This window comes from Schistocerca americana, chromosome X (assembly GCF_021461395.2).
Source record: "Schistocerca americana isolate TAMUIC-IGC-003095 chromosome X, iqSchAmer2.1, whole genome shotgun sequence".
Taxonomy (NCBI): Eukaryota; Metazoa; Arthropoda; class Insecta; order Orthoptera; family Acrididae; genus Schistocerca; species Schistocerca americana.
Genome location: NC_060130.1, coordinates 870,409,154 through 870,431,775, shown reverse-complemented (window position 1 = coordinate 870,431,775; position 22,622 = coordinate 870,409,154). Strand labels below are relative to the sequence as shown.

Sequence of the window (22,622 nt, the reverse complement as noted above, 5' to 3'; positions counted from 1 at the left end):
CTTCCTGACCCTCAAGTCTATGCTCAATGTTAACAAATTTCTTTTCTTCACAAACGCTTTCTTGCCATTGCAGACAACATTTTATATCCTCTCTCATCAGTTATTTTGCTGCCCAAAAAGCAAAACTCATCTACTACTTTAAGTGCCTCATTTCCTAATCTAATTCCCTCAGCATCGTCTGATTTAATTCGACTACATTCCATTATCCTCGTTTTGCTTTTGTTGATGTTCATCTTATAACCTCCTCTGCAGACACTTTCCATTCCGTTCAACTGCTCTTCCAAGTCCTTTGCTGTCTCTGACAGAATTACAATGTCATCAGCAAATCTCAAAGTTTTCATTTCTTCTGTCTGGGCTTTAATTCCAATTCCAGATTTTTCTTTTGTTTCCTTTACTGCTTGATCAATATCGAGACTGAGTAACATCGGGGATAGGCTACAACTCTGTCTCAATCCCTTCCCAACCACTGGTTTCCGTACAAGTTGTAAATAGCCATTCGCTCTCTGTATTTTACGTCTGCCACCTTCACAATTTCAAAGAGAGTATACCAGTCAGTATTGTCAGAAGCTTTCTCTATGTCATCTTCTACGAGAAGGCTAAGGCCAGTATTGCTTCACGTATTCCCACATTTCTCCTGATCTTCTCCGAGATCTGCTTCTACCAGTTTTTACATTCTTCTGTACAGAATTCGTGTTAGTGTTTTGCAACCGTGACTTATTAAACTAATAGTTCGGTAACTTTCACATCTGTCAGCACCTGCTTCCTGTGGAACTTAAATTACTATAATTATTGGATATATGTGCCGCCTTTTACGCAAACACAGTTTTTTCTTGTTATCCAAACAGGTTTCCGCACCTCTGTGCGATCACCAGCGGGTTTTATTTATTGAAAAACTTGATCTTACATTATATGGTTTTGCAGGACAATCTGTATGGTGTCCTGCAGTGATAGCTTGTCATGTTTTGTTGTGACTGCTCCTTCTTCTATCGCGATCTGAGGGCACTGAACACACATATTAGACGACTTTGGTGTAATTGCGGTTTTACAATCGCCTATTTGATTTCGGGAACGTCGTGTGCACGATGATTGGCACACCACATTTAGTGAAATAAAAAGGACTGATCCACCAACAACAACGGAGGGCGAAGTTTTGACAATTCCAGCCACTCGTACTTGCGAAAGTTCATAAAAATCATAAAAAAATATTTTGTATTACTTCTGTTACCCTTCTTGTAGGCGGATGTGACCTATGCTACGGAATATTATGTAGTAATTCAACCACAAATTCTGTTTAAGGAGTTCATCGGTCACTGGATCTTTGTTCAGTTTTAGCAAATTCAAATGTTTCTCAAAGACACTTACACTAATACCTATATCTTTCGTCCTTGTATTAGTGTTAGATTTAAAGTGATTGCCGGCCGCGGTGGACGAGCGGTTTTAGGCGCTCCATGCCGGAACCGCGCTGCTGCTATGGTCGCAGGTTCGGATCCTGCCTCGGGCATGGATGTGGGTGATGTCCTTAGGTCTAGGTAGTTCTAAGTCTAGGGGACTGATGACCTCAGATGTTGAGTCCCATAGTGCTCAGAGCCATTTGAACCATTTTTTGAAGTGATTAATTACTCCTGGATTTTCCTTTATAAAGGAACATTTGGAAAAGAATTCAGTCATTTATGCTTCTGTTTTGACATCCTAAATTTCTTTTCCTGTGTCATCCTTTAGTTGAGTGTCTCGACGATAACTTTGGTACCACTGACAGTCTCACGAATTTCTTTGGTTTTTTTTGACACGTTTTACAATAATGTAATGCAACGTTAGTCACTGAAGACATCATAAACTGCCGTTTTGTCAGCCCAAGGCGTTTCACTGAGCATCTCTCCATCCATACTCCTATGCATTGTTTTACAGCTCTCAAGCATTAGTCGCTGCTTCCATAAAAGTTTCTTTACAGAGACTGAAAACCATGAAGAGTGCCTGACTATGAACCGTTCCCCAAGGGACATATCTATCCAGAGCTCGGTCAACTATTCTTTTAAACTTAAGTTACAGTTCCTGTACCTGCTCCTGCCCAGAGCTAAATATACCGACTTCCTCATTGAGATATGACGCGAAGGCATTTAGTAATGTTTCGAAGTATGTCTTCACAATCACTCCTAACAAAACTGTAGCCATCCAGATTCGTTGCTAGAAAATGGTAACCAGTTAAAAGCCACATCATTCAGCTCCACCTTCTTAGAGTGAGACACAGACGCTACTACACTCCACCATTTCCAATTCGTCACTTACTTCCTCTAGTTCCAAGCAGCTATTCTTAAATTTGGAATAATTTCTACTCCTGGACCAAGAAGCAACACATTAACGGCGCCAGTTTGTCTATTATTAGTAGCGAACTATCTGAGTACCTGGCATTGCCCAGGTATCTCTTAATTCCAGTCTTCTATTCGTCCATCTCCTCCTTCCCCCTTTCTCTGTCCATCTCCTCTTCCCCCCTGTCTGACCATCTCCTCTTGACCCCTTTCTCTGTCAGTCCATCTTCTCCTACCTGTCTGTCAGCTCATCTGCTCCTCCCTATATCTCTGTCCATCTGCTCCACCCCATCACTCTGTTCATCGGCTCCTTCACTATCTCTCTGTCCCTTCCCCCTCCACCCATCTGTACATTTACTCCTCCCCCTCTCTCTGTCCATCTGCTCACCCCCTCCTCTCTGTCCATCTGCTCCACCCCATCACTCTGTCCATCGGCTCCTTCACTAACTCTCTGCCCGTCTCTTCCCCCTCCACCCATCTCTGTACATTTGCTCCTCTACCTTCTCTCTGTCCATCTGCTCCTCTATTCTCTCTCTCCACTAGTTCATTTTCCATCCCTTTGTACATCACTTCCTCCCAATTATAAGTTAATTTTCGCCTTCCTGCTCTAAATCCATTTCCTCCTGCCCCTCTCTACGTCCAATGCCCCTCCCTCTTCAGTTCCTCTGCCCAACTCCTCCTATTCCCTTTCTCTATTTCCTTCTCCACTTTTCTCTGTCCATCTCCCCCTCTCCCTTATATGCATCCATATACTGCTTCCCCTCTCTTTCTGGCCATCTTCTTCTCCTCCACTCTTCTCTCTCCATCGCAACGTTATCATCCCCACCCCCCTCCACCCCTTCGCCCTCCAAACAGTATTTCTTGTGAGATATATAGCAAGTTTGGTTGAAATAGATACCTCTACATATACACTGAAGAGCCAAAGAAACTGGTACGCCTGCCAAATAATGTCTGAAGTGCTGGAGGGAACTGCCACCGTGAATCCTGCAGGGCTATCCATAAATCTGTAAGAGTATGAGGCAGTGGAGATCTCTTCTGAAAAGCACGCTACAAGACATCCCAGATATGCCCAATAATTTTCATGTCTTGGGAGTTTGGTGGTTATCAGAAGTGTTTAAACTCAGAAGAGTGTTCTTGAAGCCACTCTGTAGCAATTCAGGACGTGTGGGGCGTCCCATTGTCCTACTGGAATTACCCATCCATTGGAGTGCACAATGGACAGGAATGGATGCAGGTGATCAGACAGGATGCTTACGTATGTGTCACCTCTCGGAGTAGTATCTACATGTCTTAGGGGTCCTATATCACTCCAACTGCACGTGCCCCACACCATTACAGAGCCTTCATCAGCTTGAACAGTAATCTGCTGGCATGCAGGGTCGATGGATTCATAATGTTGTCTCTACACCCATACATGACCATCCACTCGATACAATTTGAAATGAGACTCTTCCCACGAGCTAATATGTTTAAAGTCATCAACAGTCCTATGTCAGTATTGACTGACATAGGCGAGGCATAAAGCTTTTTTGTCATGCAGTCATCAAGGGTACACGAATGAGCCTTTGGCTCAGAAAGCCATATCGATGATGTTTTGTTGAATGGTTCACACGCTGACACTTGTTGATGACGCAGCATTAAAATCTGCATCAGTTTGGGGAAGGGTTGCACTTCTGTCACTTTGAATGATTCTCTTCAGTAGTCGTTGGTCCCGTTCTCGAAGGATCATTTTCTGGCCACAACAATGTCGTAGATTTGATGTTTTACAGGATTTCTGATATTCACAGTACATTCATGAAATGGTCATATGGGAAAATCCCCACTTCATCGCTACCCCACAGATGCTGAGTGCGATAGCTCATGCCCTGACAATAACACCACATTCAAACTCACTTAAATCCTGATAACCTACCGTTGTAGCAGCAGTAACCGACAGTACTGGAACAAGGCCGTCACCCAACTCTCCATTGTTGCCAGATGTATCCAAGATGGCACCGATGACGTCATCCAAGATGGCGGCCTGTGACTTGGAAACAGCGCATGACGTCATCCAAGATGGCAGCCGTGACATCAGCTGATGACCCGACTACCAGTATCCAAGACGGCATCTATTTTGTGGGAAAGTGCCACGCCTCCCCTGCCACATTCCCCTGGCTGGATGATCAAATTCCATCAGGACAATGAAACACAGTATGGCTACCTCCACTAACGTAAGAAAGTGGCGGGAAAAAAGGCTACTTGGGCTACCTAATGGTTCTAATGGCTCTGAGCACTATGCGACTTCTGAGGTCATCAGTCGCCTAGAACTTACAACTACTTAAACCTAACTAATCTAAGGACATCACACACATCCATGCCCGAGGCAGGATTCGAACCTGTGACCATAGCGGTCGCTCGACTCCAGACTGTAGCGCCTAGAACCGCATGGCCACTCCGGCCGGCTACTTGGGCTACCTCCACTAACTTAAGTCACCTGACCACCACCTCTTCCACTCAGCCTGTGCTGGACATGTCTTTATTTCCAGTCCTTATTTAAACAATTATAGTCAGTAACACCATTAAGTGTGTTCACCATGGGGTCCGAAGAGCAACTGACGTAGTACACAGTACTGCCACCACAGGGCGCTGTCATCCCTTCTGTGAAATAATCCAAGATGGCGGCCTGAGGTGTGGGAAACTGGTGGGGAAATGACTCAGCCTGTTCTGGATGTATGTCTTTATTTAAACAATTTGAGGCAGTACCTCCATCCAGTGTGTTTGCCATGATGTTGGGAGTCTAACTGACCTAGTACATAGTACTGCCACCAGAGGGTGCCATCACCCCTCCTGGGACGTAATGTGAGATGGCAGTCTGGAGGGTGAAGAATGGGGGGGGGGGGGGGGAAGGACTCAGCTGTTCTGGGCTGCTGGAGAGAGGAAGGAGTGTACTTTATTTATTTTTGGAACAATAATTTATAGACGGATTTGACTAGTATATTTATTACACTGATACAAAACACTCGCCCTGACATGCTTTGCATCACAATACACAGTCTGCAGTCCTGCAAACTACTGGTAAATAATGTAGCGTCCTGATGTGCAGACATGCAAACAACCTGAAAATTACCAAAATAATGCAGTGCACAGCATACAGATCTGTAAACTAGTGCCGGCTGGGGTGGCCAAGCGGTTTTAGGCGCTTCAGTCTGGAACCGCACGACCGCTACAGTCGCAGGTTCGAATCCTGCCTCGGGCATGGATGTGTGTGATGTCCTTAGGTTAGTTAGGTTTAAGTAGTTCTAAGTTCTAGGGGACTTATGACCTCCGAAGTTAAGTCCCATAGTGCTCAGAGCCATTTGAACCATTTTTTGTAAATTACTCGCAAATCACCGAAATAATGCACTACAGTGAAGTGCAGACACGAAAACAACTCCTCATTTATCAAAATAACGCATTTAAAACGCTCTGCACACATGCTCACTACTTGTAAACTGTCCAAATAACGCATAGCACAGCCTACAGACCCGCTCGCAAAATAATGCAACTGACACGCAAATAACTCGTAAAAAAAGGCTCCAATACATGCACGCACCACCCGCCAGCCCTGTCCACTGGACCGCACAAGTCGCTACCACACACACTCCCAGATGTCGCGATGCGCTGGCATCCCCTGTGAAATGACTACGCAGAAGCCAAGCCATGCACAGGTGCCCGTTTGGGTCCTGCAAGCATGAGGCAGTGGCATCCCTTTCACACTTGACACATGAGAAATTCCTGTAGAAATACGTGTTCTCCTAGGCACTATTGCTGACACAATGATGCATAGCTGCAGTGTGGGTCCAGGGCCGAGAGAGACGTTTGCATAGCAGCTAAAAGGTTTGCAATGTTATACTGATGTCACCAGTCGCTCTATAGAAATATCTTCGACTGCGATCCTTCTGGAACAGCCTGTTCGTCACTGAATTTACCCATCAAACTTCTGCCATAGTGGGAGCACTGTCCGCCATTGTTTTCTGCAGATGAGACTTACAGTGGCAAAAAACTGTTCCTTTACTGATCGCCATATTTTACTGACAGTTAAACCCTGCTAAAGAGCCCTACATATCATCAAATACGGAAGGACTCTTACACAGTTACACTGCTCCACCCCTGAGGACGGGAGCAAATACCAGATGGGAGCATAGACCTCGTTGCAGAGAGACACGCAGATGCTGCAGAAATCCATTCCATTGCTTCCCAGAATCGCACAGGCTGCTTTCTCTTCCTCGCAATCCTAAAGGGACATTCAAGCTGCATCTAGCAGTGCACGTGTACTTACCTGCCCAGCGTGGCTGATGCATTCCCGCAAAATGCACATGCGTAGCTACACACCATTGCAAGCGCATCTAAGAAGGTTCTCAATGTTATACTGATGTCACATGGCTATGTCAAATAAGAACCAAGTCGACCTCTTGGAAATTGTATACTGTCCCATAAATAGCCAACACTTGCTTCTGTAGGATCCTTCGTGATCTATCAGCTTGTCTGTATGAACATTCTTGCCCTAACTCAACCTGTTTACGAAAATAGCACAGAATAACATCGAATGCCTTCTTCCTCACGGTCCTAACGTGGCACCCCATCCATCACATCTTACCCTTCCTGCCTTCAACATATGCAAACGTTCTCTCCACTGTATAGAGACTCCTGTATCCCAGCACAAAGGATGTCTCGTAAGTGAATGGAGCATTATGATTGGTTCTTATCGAATTTACCTGCCGAATTACTGATGCCACTGGTGTGGAAGAACCGTTTGCCTTTTCTTTCTTTCTGCAGATGAGACTTTCAGTGGCAAAAAACTATTTTACACAGTACGCCATATTGAACTGACAATTAAACCCTGCAAAGTGACCCTGCCTATCGACTAATACAGAAAGATTCTTATTCCATCACACTGCTCTCCTACTGAGGACAGGAGCTTGAATATTAGAACGTGAAACCGATCTTTAACCCAGCAATATATCACCACGTACTATCTTGATGTAGTAAACATACAATTCATATCCTGTGCCATACAAATTCGCTCCTTTTACATCATTTGTATATATGCTGCGAAAACAGACAGCATAAGCACATGCACATAGGTATACTCATGGTACTAGATATGTCCCATGAGGTCGGGTAGTCATCCACACCCAACGCGTGACCAGAGCGCCCTCAGTGGATTGAAGTCACTTTCAGAACTGTTGTGCAAAGACGGGCTCATTTCCTCTCAGCACAAATGCGTTTCTGTTTCTGGACCTGACATGCTTGCTTTTCTACACACATCTCCAGACTCTGGGATTACAAGAACACATGTATTAGGTCTTTACTCCCATCTGGTCTTTGCTCCTGTCCTCAGTGGCAGAGCAGTGTAATTGAGTAAGAGTCCTTCTGTATTTGACGATATGTAGGGCTCTTTTGCAGGGTCTAACTGTCAGTGCAATATGGCGATCAGCAAAAAAAAATAGATTTTTGCCGCTGTAAGTGTCATCTGTAGAAAACAATGGCGGATGGTGCTCCCAGACTGGCAGCAGTTTGATGGGTAAATTCAGTAACGAACGGGCTGTCTTGGTAGTATCACAGTCAAACATATTTCTACAGCACGACCTGTGACATCAATATAACATTGCAAACCTTTTAGCTGCTGTGCAAATATCTCTCTTGGCCCTGGACTCACACCGCAGCTATGTGTCATTGAGTCAGCAACAGTGCCTAGGTGAACACGTATTTTGACAGGAGTTTCTCACGTGTCAAGTATGAATGCCGACTTCTGGGAGTGTGTGCGGTAGCGTGCTGTGCGGTCCAGTGGACAGGGGGCTGTGGGTGGTGTGTGCACCCATTGGAGCCTTTTTTTACGAGTTATTTGTGTTTCTGTTGCATTATTTTGCGAGCAGGTATGTAGGCTGTGCTATGTATTATCTGGACAGTTTATGAGTAGTGAGCATGTGTACAGAGCGTTTTAAATGCGTTATTGTGATGATTTAGGAGTTGCTTTTGTGTCTGCAATTCAGTGTACTGAATTTTTTGTGTGATTTTCGAGTAGTTTACAGGTCTGTATGCTGTGGGCTGCATTATTTTGGTAATTTACGAGTTGTTTGCGAATGTGCAATTCAGTATACTCCATTACTTACGAGTAATTTGCAGGTCTGCAGACAGTGTATTGTGATATAAAGCACGTCAGGGCATGGGTTTTGTATCAGTGTAATAAATATACTAGTCAATTCCATCCCTGAATAAATTGTTCCAAAAATAAATAAAGTACACTCCCTCCTCTCTCCAGCAGCCCAGAACAGGCTGAGTCCTTTTCCCACCATTTTTTCTCCAGCCCAGACCGCCATCTTGGATTATGACTCGGGAGGGGTGTCAGCGCCCTCTGGTGGCAGTACTTTGTACTAGGTCAGTTGGACTCCGGACCCCATGGCGAACACACTTGATAGTGGTGCTGACTCTAATTGTTTAAATATAGACTGGAAATAAATAAATCACCAGCACAGGCCAAGGCCTTTTCCTGCCAGATCCTAGGAAGAGGTGGTGGTTGGGTGACTTAGGTTAGTGGAGGTAGCGCAAGTGGCCTGTTTTCCTGTCATTTTCTTAGGTTAGTGAGGTAGCTGTGGTGTGTTGCATTGTCCTGATGGAATTTGAACTTGTAGCCAGGTGGGCATGGCAGGGGTGCGTGGCACTTTCCCACCAAAAGACGCCATCTTGGATACTGGTACTCGCGTCATCGGCTGACGTCACGGCCGCCATCTTGGATGATTTCATGCGCTGTTGCGAAGTCTACAGGCCGCCATCTTGGATGATGTCATCGGCACCACCTCGAATATATCTGGCAACACTGACGTGTGGGGTAACGCCGGCCGGCCTAACAACTGTGGCAGAACTTGTCGTCTCATATAGACATTGCCGAACACAGCGCCGATTTGCGTCTGTTTGCTTATCTCTGGTTTTAAATACGCATCCATATACCAGTTTCTTTGGCACTTCAGTGTAGTTCAACTGTGGTTGTTGGTGTCGTCTTCAGTCGAGAGACTGGTTTGATGCATCTCTCGATCCTACTCTTTCTGTGCAAGCTTCTTCATCTCCCACTACCTACTGCAATCTACATCCTTCTGAATCTGTTTAGTGTATTCAACTCTTGATCTCCCTCTACGATTTTTACCCTCCACGCTGCGTTCCAATATTAAACTGGTGATCCTTTTATGCCTCAGAACATGTCCTACCAACCGATTCCTTCTTCTAGTAAAGTTGTGCCACAAATTTCTCTTCTCCCTAATTCTATTCAGTACCTCCTCATTACTTATGTGATCTACCCAGCTGATTTTCAGCATTATTCTGTGGCACCACATTTCGAAAGCTTCTATTCTCTTCTTGTCCAAACTCTTTATTGTCCATGTTTCACTTCCGTAGGAAGTTCAGCTGTATGTCTAGCGAATTGCACCCAGCAGTTTCGTTTTAACACAGCTTAATGTTTATGACATGTCGTTCAAAAATGGCTCTGAGCACTATGGAACTTAATTACTGAGGTCATCAGTCCCCTAGAACTTAGAACTACTTAAACCTAACTAACCTAAGGACGTCACACACATCCATGCCCGTTGCAGGATTCGAACTTGCGACTGTAGCGGTCGTGCGGTTCCAGACTGTAGCGCCTAGAACCGCTCGGCCACTCCGGCCGACTATGACGTGTCGTACAAAGATATAATTATGCAGGTACATTCAGTGGTAAACGTAGACACAGTTTTATAAATGTGTTGTGAATAAAGCTAACAGTAAAGAAATAATAAATGTGATCGTCAAGCATGATGGAGCAGTTGTTTTTGAATCTCAGTGTTTATGACGTCGTATCTCCAGTTACATTCAGTTGTATATGTGAATATTGTCTGGAAAACGTGTTGCGAATTGAGTTAGTAGTTATTAATAATACTTTAAAACGTTATGCCTTATTTGGCAGTTTTTCTGCGTGGACAGCGGAAATGTAGTAGGCGATAAACATTGTTCATTTCATCATTTTGCGCCAAAAACTTTGGTAAATGTTTAAAATTATATGTACATCTTGTCGCAAGACACTAAGTGCTCTAATTCTCAAATAATGGATGAATATACACTGAAGCGCCAAAGAAACTGGTATACGCATGCGTTTTCAAATACAGGGATATGTAAACAGACAGAATATGACGCTGCGGTCGGCAACGCCTACTTAAGACAACAAGTGTCTGGCTCAGTTATTAGATCGGTTACTGCTGCTACAGTGGCAGGTTATTAAGATTTAAGTGAGTCTGAACGTCGTGTCGCGGACGGGCGATTGAATGCATATCGCTACGCCATATTGGCATGCCACAGTGCATACAGTGAGAAGAAGCACCCTTAACACACCCATCGGACACTGTAATTGTGGAAAGGACACAGCATCTGCGAGGTCATTCCCGTTTTTAAGAAATACAATAAGACAGATTGTGGTGTGCGTACTGTAGGACCTTCGGTACACACACCATCAGATTATTTGACTTGTCGCTCTAACGAAGTAGGCGAGTGTCAGCAATATGTCTCGTGGTCTAATCGTGGCGTGTTGATCTTCTGCCATTAGGTCAGGCGATAGAAATGCCACTTGCACGCTTAGAGTAGCAGATAGACTGTGGCCAACTTTAAACAGAACTTGATTAATTTTCACACACATTTATTAAAATAATAAAAAGCATAGACATTACGTAACTTGATTCTGGATGATATTTACAATTGACAATCTGAAGTCCCTATGGTCTTGGTACATTAATCTTATTCTCACATATCTCTGATACTTGACAAAGTGTGTATACATTTATCTTCATGGCTATGTACAGGAATGTGATAATCTTCTTAGGTGCAGACTGAAACTTGACTATAGACTGGTACAGACTAATGCAGACTGGTACAGACTGGTGCAGACAAATGCAGACTGACTAATCTGAGGTCTGTACTCTCGTTATAATACCTCGCGTGTTCAGGTATCACTGCGCGAGTGTGATCCGCGAGGAGAAAAGGTTCTACGTTAGCAGCAATCTCATTGGCTGCATTACATATTAATACGCGGATCGGCGGAAGCAGAATTTGGTCCGTCTCTAAGGCAGCGCCATCTCGTAGTGTGCAGACAGACCAGCACTGCGCCTGCGCTGTTGTGCTTAACGGGGCGCACTCTAGTGGGAAAGTTGTGTATGTGCTGACTACGCGGAACTATGTACAAAACACAGATCCACACAATTATAGACCTATATCGTTGACATCAATCTGTTTTAGAATGATGGAACATGTTTTATGCTCAAGAATTATGATGTTTTTGGAAAATGAACATCTACTCTATAAAAGTCAACATGGATTTCGCAGAGATCCCGGGAAACTCAGCTCGCTCTGTTCCTCAACGAGATCCACAGCGCAGTGGACAATGGCGCTCAGGTTAATGACATGATCCTTGATTTTAGTAAGGAATTTGACACGGTCCCACATTGTCATTTAATGATAAAAACGTGAACTTACGGAGTACCGCAGCAGACTTGTTATTGGATTCAAGACTTTCATGCAGACAGAACTCAACACGACACTCTTAAAGAACAAAATCGACAGATGTAAAGGTAATATTCGGAATACTACAGGGAAGTGTGGTAGGACCGTTGCTGTTCACAATATATATAAATGATCTAGTAGAAAGCATTGGATGCTCTTTAAGGCTATTCGCATATGATGCAGTTGTTTATACCAAAGTAGCAACATCAGAAGATAGTAAGAATTTGCAGAATGACCTGCAGAGAATTGAAGGCTGGTTCAGACTCTGGCAGTTGACCCTGAACGAAAATAAATCTAACATATTGAGCATACATAGGAAAAGAAATGCACTACTGCACAGCTACACTATTGATGACAAACAGTTGGAGACAGTGTCTGCTGTAAAATATCCAGGCATAACTATCCACAGCGACCACATAAACAGATAGTGGGAAAAGCAGATACCAGACTCAGATTCATCGGAAGAATCTTAGCGAAATGTAACTCACCCACGAAAGAAGTGGCTTATAAGGTGTTGGTTCGCCCGATTCTTGAGTACTGTTCGTGTATCTGGGATCCCTGTCAGGTAGGACTGATAGAGGAAATAGAGAAGATCCAACGAAGAGCGTCGCGTTTTACCACGGAATCGTTTAGCTGGCGAGAGAGCGTTACGGAGATGCTAAACCAACTCCACTGGCAGACGTTACAAGACAGGCGTTGTGTAACATGGAGAGATTTACTACTGAAATTTCGGGATAGCACTTTTGAGGAGGAGTCTGACAACATATTACATCCCACCACATACATCACGCGTATTAACCACGAGCAGAAAATACGAGAAATTAGAGCTAATACAGAGTCTTACCGACAATCATTCTTCCACGCACTATGCGAGTGGAACAGTGTTGGAGGGATCAGATAGTGGTACCGAAAGTACCCTCCGCCACACATCGTTCGGTGTCTTGCGGATTATGATGTAGATGGCTGGATTGAAGAGTTTTTAGCAAACAGAACACAGCATGTTGTTATCAATGGAGAGACGTCTACAGACGTTAAAGTAATCTCTGGCGTGCCACAGGGGAGTGTTATGGGACCATTGCTTTTCACAATATATATACGAGCAGGCCGTCCCCGACAAACCCCCATCCGGACCCCCACAGTGATGCCCATTGGCAACAGCCTCAAGCTGTGTGACCGAAGCCAACACTGCCTGAAGCTGGGAGCGAAGGGATGCCAACTCAGCCTGCATCCGAACACAGCAGTTGCAGTCCCTATCCATGCTAAAAACTGTTTTGCAAAGAACGTCTGAACTAATCTACAGAGAGCGCAAACAAATCGACAAAATTTAAACGGTTATTAAAATACAAGATTGCCTAGTCAATGCAGTAATGCTGCTACTTGCGCACTGCTGACACTGCTCGGCGGCGGAAGGAGACTACGCGAATTTACACTATTCAGGTACTAAAACGCGATGCTACAACTCTCAAATACTATAATACGCCCGAAATTTATGAATTAAACAATGCAAGTACCAAAAACACGCAAAGAAATTAATAATTAAACTATGTAACAGATGAGTGAGCTAGGAGTATACGACTTGCTGCTGCAGCTGCTTATCCAACGGCGGCAGGGAGCACACACAGAATCTACTATGTAGGAATCAACATGGATTCCGGAAACAGCGATCGTGTGAGACCCAATTCGCTTTATTTATTCACGAGACCCAGAAAATATTAGATACAGGCTCCCAGGTAGATGCTATTTTTCTTGACTTCCGGAAGGCGTTCCATACAGTTCCGCACTGTCGCCTGATAAGCAAAGTAAGAGCCTACGGAATATCAGACCAGGTGTGTGGCTGGATTGAAGAGTTTTTAGCAAACAGAACACAGCATGTTGTTATCAATGGAGAGACGTCTACAGACGTTGAAGTAACCTCTGGCGTGCCACAGGGGAGTGTTATGGGACCATTGCTTTTCACAATATATATAAATGACCTAGTAGATAGTGTCAGAAGTTCCATGCGGCTTTTCGCGGATGATGCTGTAGTATACAGAGAAGTTGCAGCATTAGAAAACTGTAGCGAAATGCAGGAAGATCTGCAGCGGATAGGCACTTGGTGCAGGGAGTGGCAACTGTCCCTTAACATAGACAAATGTAATGTATTACGAATACATAGAAAGAAGGATCCTTTATTGTATGATTATATGATAGCGGAACAAACACTGGTAGCAGTTACTTGTGTAAAATATCTGGGAGTATGCGTGCGGAACGATTTGAAGTGGAATGATCATATAAAATTAATTGTTGGTAAGGCGGGTACCAGGTTGAGATTCATTGGGAGAGTGCTTAGAAAATGTAGTCCATTAACAAAGGAGGTGGCTTACAAAACACTCGTTCGACCTATACTTGAGTATTGCTCATCAGTGTGGGATCCGTACCAGATCGGTTTGACGGAGGAGATAGAGAAAATCCAAAGAAGAGCGGCGCGTTTCGTCACAGTGTTATTTGGTAACCGTGATAGCGTTACGGAGATGTTTAATAAACTCAAGTGGCAGACTCTGCAAGAGAGGCGCTCTGCATCGCGGTGTAGATTGCTCGCCAGGTTTCGAGAGGATGCGTTTCTGGATGAGGTATCGAATATATTGCTTCCCCCTACTTATACCTCCCGAGGAGATCACGAATGTAAAATTAGAGAGATTAGAGCGCGCACGGAGGCTTTCAGACAGTCGTTCTTCCCGCGAACCATACGCGACTGGAACAGGAAAGGGTGGTAATGACAGTGGCACGTAAAGTGCCCTCTGCCACACACCGTTGGGTGGCTTGCGGAGTATAAATGTAGATGTAGATGGAACGCGTTCACGCGCCACTAAAGTGTATCTTACAACTTCCTAAACGCGAATGCATATCGCTACGCCACAATGGTATGCCACAGTGCATACAATAAGAAGAGACACCCTTAACACATCCATCGGACTCTGTAAGTGTGGAGAAATGCCACCGCTTAGGGAGGGGGAGGGGAGGTTGGTTCAGATGGCTCTAAGCACAGTGGGACTTAACATCTGAGGTCGTCAGACTTAGAACTACTTAAACCTAGCTAACCTAAGGACATCACACGCAGCCATGCCCGAGGCAGGATTCGAACCTGCGACCGTAAAAGCAGCGCGGTTCCGGACCGAAGCGTCTAGAACCACTCGGTCATAGCGGCCGGTGGGAGGGGAGGGTGAAGGTGGAAGGGGGGAGAGGAAGGAGGGGGCAATTGTTTGCATTATGATTCAAGACTGGCGAAGGCGAACAAATTCATTGATTTGGTGTAGGGAACCCCGGCGTGATGTACAAAGTTAGAAGCGTAAGAAGAAAATACCTCGTTCGTCTGCTGCCAACAGTAAAAATCCAAGCAGATAAATTTTCGTAATCATTTCATTTATCTGGACAACTTTCCCCAGGTGCTGCATGCGCAACATTTGTTTAAAGTGACGCCCTCCAGCTTTTATGCAGTCATGAAAATGGACGGGCCAAGTTACGTCGTACTTGTTCGAACAGCCGTGATATTGTCCGGATATTGTCGTAGGCAGAGATTATGCTTGCCGCGAGATCATCTTAGTCCTCAGAGGGTGACTCGTACGATAGACGTTTTATGCGACCCCACCAGAAGAAGCCGTGTTCGGTCTGACCAGTTGGACATGAAACAGTACCTTCCCTTCCTGACGCAGGAACTCACGAGCAACGTGTGTAATGTACGAGTAAGCTACGACTTTATCATGCTGGAACCACATACGTGCGTGACTCTTAAGCAGGATTTTATTCAATAGTTTGGGGAATATGTCCGTGAGATTCCCCGTGTGTATATACAGGCGCAGTTAGAATTAAGCTTCCACTTACTGTGAACGTTCTGACTGTAGCTGCTGTTGCCATGTTACGTTCCACACGGCACGGTGCTTGCCACACACTTCATGTGTAACTATTAGAAAGATGATTGAATTCTCCTCGTTGACACTATCAGGTAGTGTTTCTTCCAAGGCGGTTGTTAATGCTGTTCGTTGTCTTTCTCCGTCGTTGTGTTGTGGTACCACATTATTGTTTGCAACACAAAAATTATTTCTTCTAAATCTGTAGCACAACAGCACCATTCCGCTAGGAACGGTCGACTGTACACTTCAGTTTTCAGACCTGTACACAGGGACTGCAGTGTACACTTCCCTCCATTTTCAGTGGTTTAGTGGAGTTTCCTTTCCAGGCCATAATGATGTTCGCCTACCTGTTGCTCGGGTTCGTCTCCCTACAATATTAGCAAATACTTACATAACAAATCTGCTCATTCATCGTGCGAACTATCCGTGGGTTCTGTTATTGTGTTCTAATAGCAAAGTTATCGAACAATAGGTTTTGCTTCGTGATTTCCTTTCAGTCATTTCTGAAGCAGGGATCCCTTTCTAAAACTGACACAGTCGCTCCTGCCCATCATGTGGTTCCCTAAGTCTTTTAAAGCAAATGCCGGGATGTTTATTTTGAAAGTAACACGGTCGATTTCCTTTCACATCTTTCCCCAATGCGGGCATGTACCTCATTTCTCATAATATCGTCGACGAATTGTTAAACCCTAGTCTTCTATCCTTCCCCATAATCAGTGAAACCTTGCATTGTCTTCAAGGAAACATTGAATTCGTCTTAATTTGTTTTGCACTGTAATGACAAATATAAACTGGGAAAATCATTTCATAATGGGCAATATCTCACCAGCCAAATGCCAGCCGCACGACCAGAGTTGGTGCTGGTGCTGGTACAAGGATTCGCAGCTCTTCCTCAACATGTATGCCGCATAAATAGACGAAAGGGTAGAATATCGCCTACGTAGATGATCTGCCGTCAGTCACTGGTATTTGTTGCATCCTTCATGTACCTAGGAGTTATTATCATTAGTGGCTTAACACGAGCATCATCAACGCACTCTGGCGACCGGACTACACTGAAGCCCCAAAGAAACTGGAATAGGCATGCGTATTCAAATACAGAGATATGTAATCAGGCAGAATACGGCGCTGCGGTCGGCAACGCCTATATAAGACAACCACTGTCTGGCGCAGTTGTTAGATCGGTTACTGCTCCTACAATGGTAGGTTACCAAGATTTAAGTGAGTTTGAACGTGGTGTCATAGTCGCGGCACGAACGATGGGACACGGCATCTCTGAGGTAGCAGTGAAGTCGATATTTTCGCGTACGATCATTTCATTTGAATATCAGGAATCCGGTAAAACATAAAATCTCAGACATCGCTGCGGCCGGATAAAGATCCTGCAAGAACGGGACAAAGGGCGACAGAAGAAAATCTTTCAACGTGACAGACGAGCAACCATTCCACAAATTGATGCAGATTTAAATAGTAGGCCACCAATAAGTGTCAGTCTGCGAACCATTCAACTTAACACCATCGAAATGGGCTTTCTGAACCGAATGCCCACTCGTGTACCCTTGATGATTACACGACACAAACCTTTACCCCTCGCCTGAGCCCGTCAACACCGACACTGGACTGTTGATGTCTGGAAACATGTCGCTTGGTCTGACGAGTCTCGTGTCAAGTTGTATCGAGCGGATGAACGCGTACGGGTATGGTGACAACCTAATTATCCCATGGACACTGCATGTCAGCAGGAGAATATTCAAGCTGGTGGAGGATCTGTAATGGTGTGGGGCTTGTGCAGTTGAAGTGATATGGAACCCCTGATACTTCTTGATATGACTCTTATGGGTGACAAGTACGCAAGCATCCTGTCTGATCACCTGCGTCCATTGTGCATTACGACGGACTTGGGCAATTCCAGGAGGACAATGCGACACTCCATACGTTCATAATTGCTTCAGAGTGGCTCCAGTAACACTTTTCTGAGTTTAAGTACTTGTGCTGGCTACCAAACTCCCAAGACATGTACATTATTGAGCATATCTGGGATGCCTTGCAACGTGCTGTTCAGAACAGATCCCCATCCCCTTGTAGTCTTACGGATTTATGCACAGCCCTCCAGGATTCATGTTGTCAATTCCCTCCAACACTACTTCTGACAATAGTCGAGTTTATGCCACGTCGTGTTGCGGCACTTCTGCGTGCTTGCGCGGGCCCTACACGATGGGCAGGTGTACCAGTTTCTTTGGCTCTTCAATGTACCTGTCATACAGAGGATGACACGCGTAAAGCTGAAATACTAAACACCTTTTTCCGAAGCTGTTTCACAGTGGAAGACCGCACTGCAGTTCCTTCTCTAAATCCTCGCACAAACGAAAAAATGGGTGACATCGAAATAAGTGTCCAAGGAATAGAAAAGCAACTGGAATCACTCAATAGAGGAAAGTCCACTGGACCTGACGGGATACCAGTTCGATTCTACACAGAGTACGCGAAAGAACTTGCCCCCCTTCTAACAGCCGTGTACCGCAAGTCTCTAGAGGAACGGAGGGTTCCAAATGATTGGAAAAGAGCACAGGTAGTCCCAGTCTTCAAGAAGGGTCGTCGAGCAGATGTGCAAAACTATAGACCTATATCTCTGACGTCGATCTGTTGTAGAATTTTAGAACATGTTTTTTGCTCGAGTATCATGTCGTTTTTGGAAACCCAGAATCTACTATGTAGGAATCAACATGGATTCCGGAAACAGCGATCGTGTGAGACCCAACTCGCTTTATTTGTTCATGAGACCCAGAAAATATTAGATACAGGCTCCCAGGTAGATACTATTTTTCTTGACTTCCGGGAGGCGTTCGATACAGTTCCGCACTGTCGCCTGATAAACAAAGTAAGAGCCTACGGAATATCAGACCAGCTGTGTGGCTGGATTGAAGAGTTTTTAGCAAACAGAACACAGCATGTTGTTATCAATGGAGAGACGTCTACAGACGTTAAAGTAACCTCTGGCGTGCCACAGGGGAGTGTTATGGGACCATTGCTTTTCACAATATATATAAATGACCTAGTAGATAGTGTCGGAAGTTCCATGCGGCTTTTCGCGGATGATGCTGTAGTATACAGAGAAGTTGCAGCATTAGAAACTGTAGCGAAATGCAGGAAGATCTGCAGCGGATAGGCACTTGGTGCAGGGAGTGGCAACTGTCCCTTAACATAGACAAATGTAATGTATTACGAATACATAGAAAGAAGGATCCTTTATTGTATGATTATATGATAGCGGAACAAACACTGGTAGCAGTTACTTCTGTAAAATATCTGGGAGTATGCGTGCGGAACGATTTGAAGTGGAATGATCATATAAAATTAATTGTTGGCAAGGCGGGTACCAGGTTGAGATTCATTGGGAGAGTGCTTAGAAAATGTAGTCCATCAACAACGGAGGTGGCTTACAAAACACTCGTTCGACCTATACTTGAGTATTGCTCATCAGTGTGGGATCCGTACCAGATCGGTTTGACGGAGGAGATAGAGAAGATCCAAAAAAGAGCGGCGCGTTTCGTCACAGGGTTATTTGGTAACCGTGATAGCGTTACGGAGATGTTTAATAAACTCAAGTGGCAGACTCTGCAAGAGAGGCGCTCTGCATCGCGGTGTAGATTGCTCGCCAGGTTTCGAGAGGGTGCGTTTCTGGATGAGGTATCGAATATATTGCTTCCCACTACTTATACCTCCCGAGGAGATCACGGATGTAGAATTAGAGAGATTAGAGCGCGCACGGAGGCTTTCAGACAGTCGTTGTTCCCGCGAACCATACGCGACTGGAACAGGAAAGGGAGGTAATGACAGTGGCACGTAAAGTGCCCTCCGCCACGCTTGCGGAGTATAAATGTAGATGTAGATGTAGATGTAGAATTGCAAGTCTAATCACTTACACCCCCGACCGTGGTATGTACGTATACGAAGCTACACTGCCATCCGAAAATGTCTTCTGGTTTCTTCCATTTTCTTTGTCAGACCATGTACGTAGATTTCGTAACTCTGTTTGATAATACAAAACACAAATTAGCAGGTACATTGTGAAGAGCGTTGCTGGTGCACTAGCTAGCGGCCTCATCAGAATCAGCGAACGGTGGTGTGTTGCAGGAGCACTACTCGCTGAAGGCGGGCGACCTGCACGTGGAGTACCAGTCCCACCAACGGCCTGCGTCGCTGTCCGACTGGCTGCTCAACTCGGCGCCCGTGTTCGGCTTCCCACTGCTCTGGGACACGCTGGACCACGCCAAAGTCCAGGTCGTGCTCGCACGCTGGCACCGCGTCGCGCTCACCATTACTGTGGGTAAGTCCGTGGGTACTGCACCACAGGGAGGAACGTACACTCATGTTCAGAAAAAAAACAGAACGCTTTCAACGGCTAGAAATACGACATTCATATTCACAGGACTTGTACATTAATATGGTCTGTAGAAATGATTAGCATTTTGGTCATCACGATTCAGCACGTGTCCTGTTGCCTAGTAGGCACAGGGTCCGCAATGGGCCCTGATAACTTGGTACATGTATGATGGCATCGATGCGTATAAGGCAACAACGGCGTCCTGTGGTATAGCCATCCATGCTGCATTCATCTGATTCCATAGTTCATCTGTGGTGGCTGGCATTGGGTCACAGCACTGCACCCGTCGTTTCACCATATCCCACACATTGTCGATTGGCGACACGTCTGGTGATCTGCCTGTACAGGGCAAAAGGTTGACAAACTGTGACACCAAGAATGCACGTGTTCGTGCAGTAATATTGGTCGTGCGTTAACTTGCTGAAAAATGGCCTCTGGGTTGTTGTGCAGAATGGGTATGGCTACGGGTTGCAGGGTTCATTCCTGTAGGTCCCACTGGTCATGACACTGGATACGCACCAGCTGTGAGTTTTGGTAGTATCCAATAGCACCCCACGCCATAAGTTCTTGAGTTGGCACTGTATGTCTTGTGCCAAAGCAATCACTGTTATGCCGCTCCCGTTGTCTGCGGCGAACCAAAATGCAGCCATCATTTTCATATAAACACAATCTGAATTCGTCCGAAAACACTATCTGATGCCATTTCTGTCACCAGTGACCGTCTGGCATGTTTCTGTACATTCGTCAAAGGTAGGTGGAGAAGTGGACGACGCGCACGCAACTCATGCCGTGATAAACGACGACGGGCTGTCACCGCTGACAGTGTACAGTGTGTTCCACTGATGCACCAGAGCCGAGGAGGACGCAGATCTGTCCAGCTATTCCATTCGGATGATGTGTCTATCTTCTCGGGGGATGGTCTGGATGGGCCTGGCCCTTCTCGTCGTGTTCTACGGCCTTCCGTGCACGATTCTGCACACACTCGTTGCACTGCCGGAACACTTCGTCCCACACGAGCAGCAATTTCCCGAATGAATGCATCATATTCTCTCATGCCAATGATGCGCCATCTTTCAAACTCATTGATTTGATGGAGAGGTTCGCACATACGTCTGCAAGGCATCCTGCACTTTTGTTCAAATCACACTGGTCCATTAACTTCGGTTTATGGTGACAACGTGTTCAAATGTGTGTGAAATCTTATGGGACATAACTGCTAAGGTCATCAGTCCCTAAGCTTACGCACTACTTAACCTAAATTATTCTAAGGACAAACACACACACCCATGCCCGAGGGAGAACTCGAACCTCCGCCGGGACCAGACGCACTGTCCATGACTGCAGCGCCTGAGACCGCTCGGCTAATCCCGCGCGGCTGGTGACAACGAGAGCCGCAGGCGACTTCACCAGTAGGCGATGTTGAGCTGAGATATCGATGTCGACCTAATCAGAGAAAAGGCAACTAGGGTGCTTAGATACATGTAGGGATCTATTCATGGAGTCCCAGAAATTTGCGACAGACGTCGAGGATTGTGCAGACGTGTTGAGGAACAGATCGAGGATAGGAACTAGAGTGTGGAGACTTCATCCACCGACGCTGCTGAGAGTCGAAGTTCCTGCTAATGGACCACCCTCTCAGCAGTGAACGTGACTTTGTACGCTGACTGAAGATAGCCGGAACGTCTTGCAATGTTGTGTATTTTTCAGTGATCGCGAGTGATTGCTACGGTCACCAGTGGAAAAGATGGAGATAGCTGCTGCGTAGACAGCCATTGTCTCCTATAAAAGCGATGCTCTGGCGCTTTGGCAGATGACGGTTTCGGACACGGCTTTCCATCTGCAGTTTGTTTTTCTTCTGCGTACCTAAAACGATGTAGATTTTTGATCCACCGAGGCAACAGAGCATCGCATTCATAGGAGACAAGGCCTCTCTACACACCACTTAACTCCATCTTCTCCACTAGCGATGGTGGCAATCAGTCGCGATCATCGAATAACAAACAACACGGCGAAATGTTGCGCCCACAGTCCTTCAGCATACAAAGTCCCTTGCTGTCGAAGAGCTGGCCCAGTGGCAGGCTGTGGTGCCTATAACTTCGACGCTCTGTAGCATCGTTGGGTAAATTTTCTGGACACGGGCACCTCTAATTGTTCCTCAAGGAAGCCTCTACAATCCCTCGAAGTTTGCCGGAACATTCCTGGGACATCCTGTATTGTCGGCTATGCGTTGGTCACACTTGGCTGACCCATCACCGCATTCTCTGACATGAGCACCCACCTTAGTGCCGATGTGGTGCCCTCCTGACAGTGGCCCACATCCTACTAAATTGCCCAAATTCGGCTGCTTTGCGGCGATATCTTAACCTTCCTGACAAGCTACCTCTGGTGCTAGAGATGCCAAACTCGCTACCTGCTTTTCCGTTTTACCCGCCAAGGTGGTTTCTACTGGTCTTTGTGAAGTGGGGAACTTTGGCCTCATTGAGACGTCTGAGGGACTGGAGGAGCACCCCTCGC

The 22,622-nt window shown here is 45.6% G+C and overlaps 1 protein-coding gene across 1 annotated transcript in view; it reads left to right on the top strand.

Moving 5' to 3' along the window:
* Positions 1 to 22,622, top strand: part of LOC124556362 (vitellogenin-like) — a 331,070-nt gene that overhangs the window by 170,505 nt on the left and 137,943 nt on the right. The window contains exon 13 of the mRNA XM_047130328.1: positions 19,859 to 20,051. Coding sequence (XP_046986284.1) covers positions 19,859 to 20,051 — 193 coding nt within the window. The remainder of the gene's footprint in view (positions 1 to 19,858; positions 20,052 to 22,622) is intronic.